The following is a 7,442-nucleotide window of genomic DNA, read 5'->3' on the forward strand; positions in this document are numbered from 1 at the left end:
ATTCGTCCATCCAAAACGAACTTTGTACTTTGCTATGAAGTTCCACCAGGAATGAGTTTTTATGCAAAAACTGTCTATTTCAACTAACTTTGTCCATCCAAAAACGAACTTTGTACTTTGCTATGAAGTTCCACCAGGAATGAGTTTTCATGCAAAAACTGTCTATTTCAACTAATTTTGTCCATCGAAAACGAACTTTGTACTTTGCTATGAAGTTCCACCAGGAATGAGTTTTCATGCAAAAACTGTCTATTTCAACTAAATTGATCCATCCAAAACGAACTTTGTACTTTGCTATGAAGTTCCACCAGGAATGAGTTTTCATGCAAAAACTGTCTATTTCAACTAACTTTGTCCATCCAAAACGAACTTTGTACTTTGCTATGAAGTTCCACCAGGAATGAGTTTTCATGCAAAAACTGTCTATTTCAACTAAATTGATCCATCCAAAACGAACTTTGTACTTTGCTATGAAGTTCCACCAGGAATGAGTTTTCATGCAAAAACTGTCTATTTCAACTAACTTTGTCTATCCAAAACGAACTTTGTTCTTTGCTATGAAGTTCCACCAGGAATGAGTTTTCATGCAAGAACTGTCTATTTCAACTAACTTTGTCCATCCAAAACGAACTTTGTACTTTGCTATGAAGTTCCACCAGGAATGAGTTTTTATGCAAAAAACTGTCTGTTGCGAACGCAACAGGGCAACAAACACGCGACACGAGAAAATTCACTTTTCTTAATACGTTTATTTAATACCTTAATCGTAGGCTCACAGGGACGGATTAAAAAATCAAGCGTGTTCTTTAGCGCGGTTGGCTTGTTACTGGGGCCCAGTTCGCCTGATTGCACGCGTGTCCTCCGGTCATCGCCTTTGCCAACAGGTCATCCCTTTTCCTTCGTGTGTGAGTGAGCGCGCCGGACTTTCTCCACTCAGGGCTAGATTCACTCACGCCCGCGCTTTCTGTCAAACCGGCTGTCATCGACGTTGATGTTTGTCAACACTGGCCCCCAGTGTTTTGACTTGTCAAAGCACTTCCCTGTCTGTCGATGTCAATAGCTGCTATCTTAACCGCCGGTCGTTCGCACGTCGTTCCGTTCGCTAGACGCACGTGTACTCGACGAACCGCACCGTCCTTCGATTGTATTGCGCGTATTACTCGCCCTTTTGGCCAACAGCCGCGCGGGAGAGTTTCATCCACAATCAAGACTACGTCTCCTTCCTTGAGCGGTTCACGGGGCTGATACCACTTTGTCCTTCGGGTCAGGGTAGGAAGGTAGGCTGCCACCCATTTTCGCCAAAATATATTCGCGTAGATTTGTGACGTTTTCCAATTGTTGCGCAGCGTGTCCGGCGAGTCGTCTATAGTCACAAACGGCTTTACTCCAGCTGATGAACCTAAAAGCAAGTGATTTGGGGTTATTGGTTCATCCTCCTCACTATCAATTGGCACATCCGTCAACGGACGAGCGTTCACTATATGCTCGACTTCGATCAGCCAACTGCTGAGTACCGCGTCCGTTGGGTGTCGCGTGAATCGGATGTTGTGTAAAGTCTGCTTGACCGTCCGGATTAATCGCTCCCACGCTCCCCCAAAGTGTGGTGCGGCTGGCGGATTGAAGACCCATTGAGTGTTCGGTAAGTTCATCGTCTCGATCATCTCATCCATGTCTACTTCTTTTAGGGCCTCTCGAAGTTCGCGGCTCGCTCCGACAAAATTTGTTCCTCGATCCGAGTAGATTTCCACCGGCGTTCCACGACGAGCTATGAAATTCCTCACCGCTAGTATGCACGCACTGGTCGACAACGACGGAACTGTTTCAATATGGATAGCGCGCACCGTTAGACAGGTAAACAGTACCCCCCATCGTTTTTGCGTCTTCCGTCCATCAGCCACAATGAACGGTCCAAAGTAGTCGATTCCGGTGTAGCTAAACGGGCGTGAAAACGGCGATAATCTCGCCACGGGTAAATCTCCCATCATGGGCTCGCATACAGCAGCTTTACGCAGTCTACAGAACTGGCAATTGGTTCTCACTCTATGGCATGCTGTTCTTAACGCGGGGACATCAAATCTTTGTCGTACTTCGTTGATAACCGTCTGGTGATTTTGATGCCTATACCTACGGTGATAATCGTCTACAATGAGATCGGTGACTTTGCCATCTTTTGGTAGGATGATCGGTCTCTTAGTATCGTAGCACGCATGACTGCAGGCATCGATTCTGCCTTTGACGCGTAGTATTCCATCAGTATCCATATAAGGACTACGTTTTATCAGTCGGCTGTTGCGAGACAATGCCCTTCTGTGGCTGGTGGCAGTGGTTTGATCCATCAACAAGCGATATTCTTCGGGATACGTACACCTTTGCACCTCTCTGATGATAGTCCGTTCGGCTAGTTGCATTTCTCGAGCAGTTAAGGGACCTGTCTGACGGTTCAACGGTTGTCGGGCGTTGTTGAGAAATCGCCACATGTACCCGACTGATCTTAGCAACCGCTTCCACCTCGAAAAACGATCGAAATCAATTATCGCACAGGTAGACACATGAGTGTTGATGATCTTCCGTTGCTCCTCTTCGGTGGTTGACGTCGGGGATGATTCGTAAGTCCAACTTATTTCTGCAGACGATAAGAACTGTGGACCTGTAAACCACTGGCTTGCCGTTAGATGTGCGCTGAGCTTGGACCATTTAGTTGCTTCATCGGCCACGTTGAAATGCGTTGATATCCAGCGCCACTCCCTTACATCAGTCTCCTCTAAAATCTCGCCTACACGATGGGCCACGAATGTGCTGTATCTTCGGTGATCCGACCGCAGCCAGCAGATTACATCCTTAGAGTCTGTCCAGAAAAAGGTACGGTGCACCTTCTGTCGATGGGCTTTCTTTATCGCCTGTGCTAGGCGAGTACCCAACACTGCTGCTTGTAGCTCTAGTCTTGGAACTGACATATACTTAAGAGGTGCTACCCTTGTTTTCCCACCTACGAGGATGACTTCGATGTTCCCGTTTTGTTCGTAACGGAAGTAAGCGACTGCAGCGAATCCGTCAATCCCCGCATCTACAAAGATATGAAGCTGTAGATTATTTTCGTACAATTCGATTTGTCGCCGATAACATCGTGGAATGGAAATGCTCTCGAGCACCGATAAACATTTCGTCCAACTCAGCCACTTTTCATACTGTACCGAAGGGATCTCTTGATCCCATCCTATACCTGCTCGCCATACTTCTTGCAGAATGATTTTGAGGTAGAACAAAAATCCGGCGATCAATCCCAATGGGTCGTAAATCGACATAAGCAAACTTAATAGTTGGCGCTTTGTTGGTACTGCTTTGCCGTCTAGAAAGCTATCGAGCGATGACGGAGTTTTGAAGCAGAAGGTGTCGCTCCGCGAGTCCCACCACATACCTAGGACCTTATTTGGTGTTGAGCTGGGCTCCAAGGTTAGGTCCTTTTGTTGGTGTTCGCTACTGTCGACGGCTTGGAGAACTTCCACTGAGTTGGACATCCAATTATGAAGGGGAAACCCGCCCTGAGAGTGAATGAACGTCACATCTTCCGTTAATTTGATGGCCTCGGTTACCTCTTCAACGCTTGCCAGCATATCATCGACGTAATGGTCCTCTTTGATGCATTTCACTGCCTCGGGGTATTGCTCACCAAATCGATCCGCATTAAGGTTCTTCACGTACTGGGCACAGCTTGGCGAGCATGAGGCTCCGAACGTCATCCTAAGCATGACGTACTCGTCCGGTTCAGCTTGCTCGGGGTTCCACTTCCAAAGAAAACGTTGACTTTGCAGGTCTTGTTCATTTATGCGGACCTGGTGGTACATTTCGGATATGTCCGCTGCCACCGCTATTCTTCGCTCCCGAAAGCGTTGTAAAACACTTGAAAGCGGCGCGAGGAAATCTGGTCCTGTAGATAAGGCGGAGTTCAATGAGTGTCCGCGAAAGATTGCAGCGGCGTCCCACACAATTCGAACTTTATTAGGCTTGTTCGGATTGAACACAGGGAATATAGGTAAATACCACACCCGTGGATGGTTTGATAGCTTCTCTTCAACGGTTAAGTGGCGGATGTAGCCTTTCTCTACGTACTCTCTCATCTTTGCATTCATGACGTCTCTGAGCTTTTGATCTTTGCTCATTTTTCGCTCGAGACAGTCCATTCGTTTCAGCGCTAAGCTTCGGTTTTTTGGGAGTACGGTATCGTTATATCGCCATAGTAGCCCCGTAGAGTATCTACCCTCCACTAAATTCGTATGCTTAGCCAAAAGTTCCAAAGCTCGTTCATCCTCTTTGGACCGGATAACGTCATTGACCACCCCTCGCGGGGCTTCTAAAGCAAAGCTTCCCTTCAGGGCATTATCTATTCTTATCTCGATGTCTCGGCACTCGCATAGTTGGGCACGATGTGACGATATTGTTTCGCGTACAACGGGATAACGTCCACTGCTGCTGCATAGGCCTGATACCACCCATCCAAGACGCGTTTTTGTTGCGACCGGTTCGTCGATAAGTCCTTCTACGGTTTTAAGGGGACGGGTTAAATGATAATTATCCATACCTAGTAGTATCCGAGGGGCTGCAGCGCTGAATGATGGAATCGGCAGGGAGGATAGATGTACGTATTTTGCGCCGAATTGGTCCATATCGAGGCTTTGTGTGGGTAGTCCTAGTCTACGAACCGTGCGGATGGCCGGTACCCTATAATGGCGATCATGGCCTCGAATGCCCGAGATGTTGATGCTGACTTCAACCGACTCCGGTTCATCGCGGTGCTGGCCCCCGGTCCAACTGAGGCAGAGAGGTTTCGGATTACCGCTAAGACCAAGCTCCTGGGCTAGAGTGTGTTCCATCAGGCTAACAGACGAGCCTTCATCCAGTAACGCGATCACATTTACTTCTCGTTTATGGGCGCGTAGGGTGATTGGAATATATCGCAGCAATACTTCGCGATGAGTTCCTACGGAATGAGAATTAGTGCTTTCGTACTTGCCAGGATGTTCCTTGGTTTGATAATTATGAAGTAGCGTGTGGTGTCTCTGGGAACATCCAGCCTTTCCACAGGGTTGTTGAAGCCGGCACTGGTTTTGATGTCGTCTTAAGCAACATTTGCACACGTGATGATCGTTCACGTATTTCCAACGGTTCTCGGCACTCATCCTCAGGAACACATCACATTCAGTCAGGCGACTGCACTCGTCGTCACACGCACATTTTCTTAGCTCGGTTTTGCTCGATTCAGCTTGTCTTACAGTCGATAAGACTTTCTGGCGAGGCTGAGTGGTTGTATGGCTTGGTGAGTGGACGTTGACGTGTTTAGGAGATTGCTTTTCGTCGCGAGCGGCTGGTCTTGGGCTTACCCGTAACGCACCATTTCTAACCTTCGTCATCCATCGCGCAAACTGTGCTAGAGTGACACTCGGGAGGGCATCACAGTGCATACCCCAGTTGAGGCGCAGTACTGGTGGGAGACGCGCTACTAGCTCCTCAAGCAGAGGCCCATCGTACGTATTCTCCACACCGCTTTTCCTCACTGTTGCGCAGATTTCCTCTACTTCCAGGCCGTACTCAACTAACGTCTCTAATTTTTCCATTTTAGGTAACGGAGCTTGTCGTTTCTTGTCTCGTAGTGTGGCAATAACGAGTTCTGGACGTCCATACATCGACCTCAACGTCTCTAGAACTTCCGAGAGGTTATCCCCGTAATAGAGGCGACGCTTTACAGCTTTCAGTGCATGGCCCTTCAGCGCTTCTCGCAGACGTTGCATATTTTCGCCATCGCTATATCCGCACAACCGTGTTGATTCCTCAAACGATGCACAAAACACATCCCATTCATCGGGATCGCCGGAAAATATGGGCAGCTTTCCGCTTACGACCTTTCTTGCTGAAGCCTGGCTGCGCGTTATTTCGCCCTCGGTGAAATTCGTGTGGTCGAATGCGGTAGAACACGGATGCATGAACCCGATTGCACCCTGTGGGTCGGCTCCATTTCGGTTCGTCTCCATTTTGCGTTCCATGGAAGACAGTCTCTCCATGATGGTAGCAAGCGTGCTGGAAAGCATTGTACTGGCCGCCTGAGACTTACACCTGGAACACTTCCATCCTCTTCCTAGCGCAGCTTCGCCTTCGTCGACGCACGCTACATGATGTTTTCGGGCACACTCACTACATTTCGCCGTTTCGCCTCCTAATGCTCGGTCACAGGAAGCGCATGGTTCCTCGATCGGTAAACTGCCAAACGGGGCGGTACACTTTTCCATACACGCCTTAATCCCCTCGAACATTCGGCTTATCTCCTTCATCGAATCGGGTTGGCCTTCAACGGCCGGGGTTGACACAACGTTCTGCTCGATCGGGTTTGGTCTGCAGTTATCGCACATCCACTCGCGATCATAAATTGTTTCATCCTCTTTGATACACTGAAGATGAAACCAATCTTCGCAAGCGTCGCACGCGACCATCTTATCTTCCTTTACTGCCTTACAGATTACGCACGGCTTTTGGTTCTCCATTGTTCAATCCTACTTTCAGTCCGATCACGAGCGTTCCGCGATTAGTAAATGTTCCGAATTTCCTCAGGAATCTTACAATGACTTGCAACGCGGTAACTATTGAACTCTGACACCGTGGTAGTGAAAAGCAAGCTCTTCCGATTTTCCTCAAGAGTGGAACTGATTTTCACACGTATTCACAGCACCTAAGTTTCTCTCGCGAGGACACAGGCAGTCTTTCGAACTGGATAATTAGCTTGTATAATACGAGCTTGATTTTTTAAATTTCGAATTTAAAATGTTGCGAACGCAACAGGGCAACAAACACGCGACACGAGAAAATTCACTTTTCTTAATACGTTTATTTAATACCTTAATCGTAGGCTCACAGGGACGGATTAAAAAATCAAGCGTGTTCTTTAGCGCGGTTGGCTTGTTACTGGGGCCCAGTTCGCCTGATTGCACGCGTGTCCTCCGGTCATCGCCTTTGCCAACAGGTCATCCCTTTTCCTTCGTGTGTGAGTGAGCGCGCCGGACTTTCTCCACTCAGGGCTAGATTCACTCACGCCCGCGCTTTCTGTCAAACCGGCTGTCATCGACGTTGATGTTTGTCAACACTGTCTATTTCAACTAACTTTGTCCATCTAAAACGAACTTTGTACTTTGCTATGAAGTTCCACCAGGAATGAGTTTTCATGCAAAAACTGTCTATTTCAACTTAATTCGTCCATCTGATTCGAACTTTGTACTTTGCTATGAAGTTCCACCAGGAATGAGTTTTCATACAAAAACTGTCTATTTCAACTTAATTCGTCCATCCAAAACGAACTTTGTACTTTGCTATGAAGTTCCACCAGGAATGAGTTTTCATGCAAAAACTGTCTATTTCAACTTAATTCGTCCATCCAAAACGAACTTTGTACTTTGCTATGA

General features: G+C 47.6%; 1 protein-coding gene across 1 annotated transcript; it reads right to left on the reverse strand.

Annotated features, from left to right (window-relative positions):
* Positions 1-1,214: 1,214 nt before the first annotated feature.
* LOC128309294 (uncharacterized) lies at positions 1,215-6,530 on the reverse strand (the record flags this gene model as incomplete). Its single annotated transcript, XM_053045651.1, has 2 exons — positions 3,416-6,530; positions 1,215-1,816 (listed from the first exon to the last, which is right to left on the reverse strand). Coding segments are annotated over exons 1-2 (3,717 nt in total), but the record flags the coding sequence as incomplete, so codon positions are not given.
* Between the last annotated feature and the right edge of the window lie 912 nt (positions 6,531-7,442).

This window comes from Anopheles moucheti, unplaced genomic scaffold, assembly GCF_943734755.1.
Source record: "Anopheles moucheti unplaced genomic scaffold, idAnoMoucSN_F20_07 putative_Y_33, whole genome shotgun sequence".
NCBI lineage: Eukaryota > Metazoa > Arthropoda > Insecta > Diptera > Culicidae > Anopheles > Anopheles moucheti.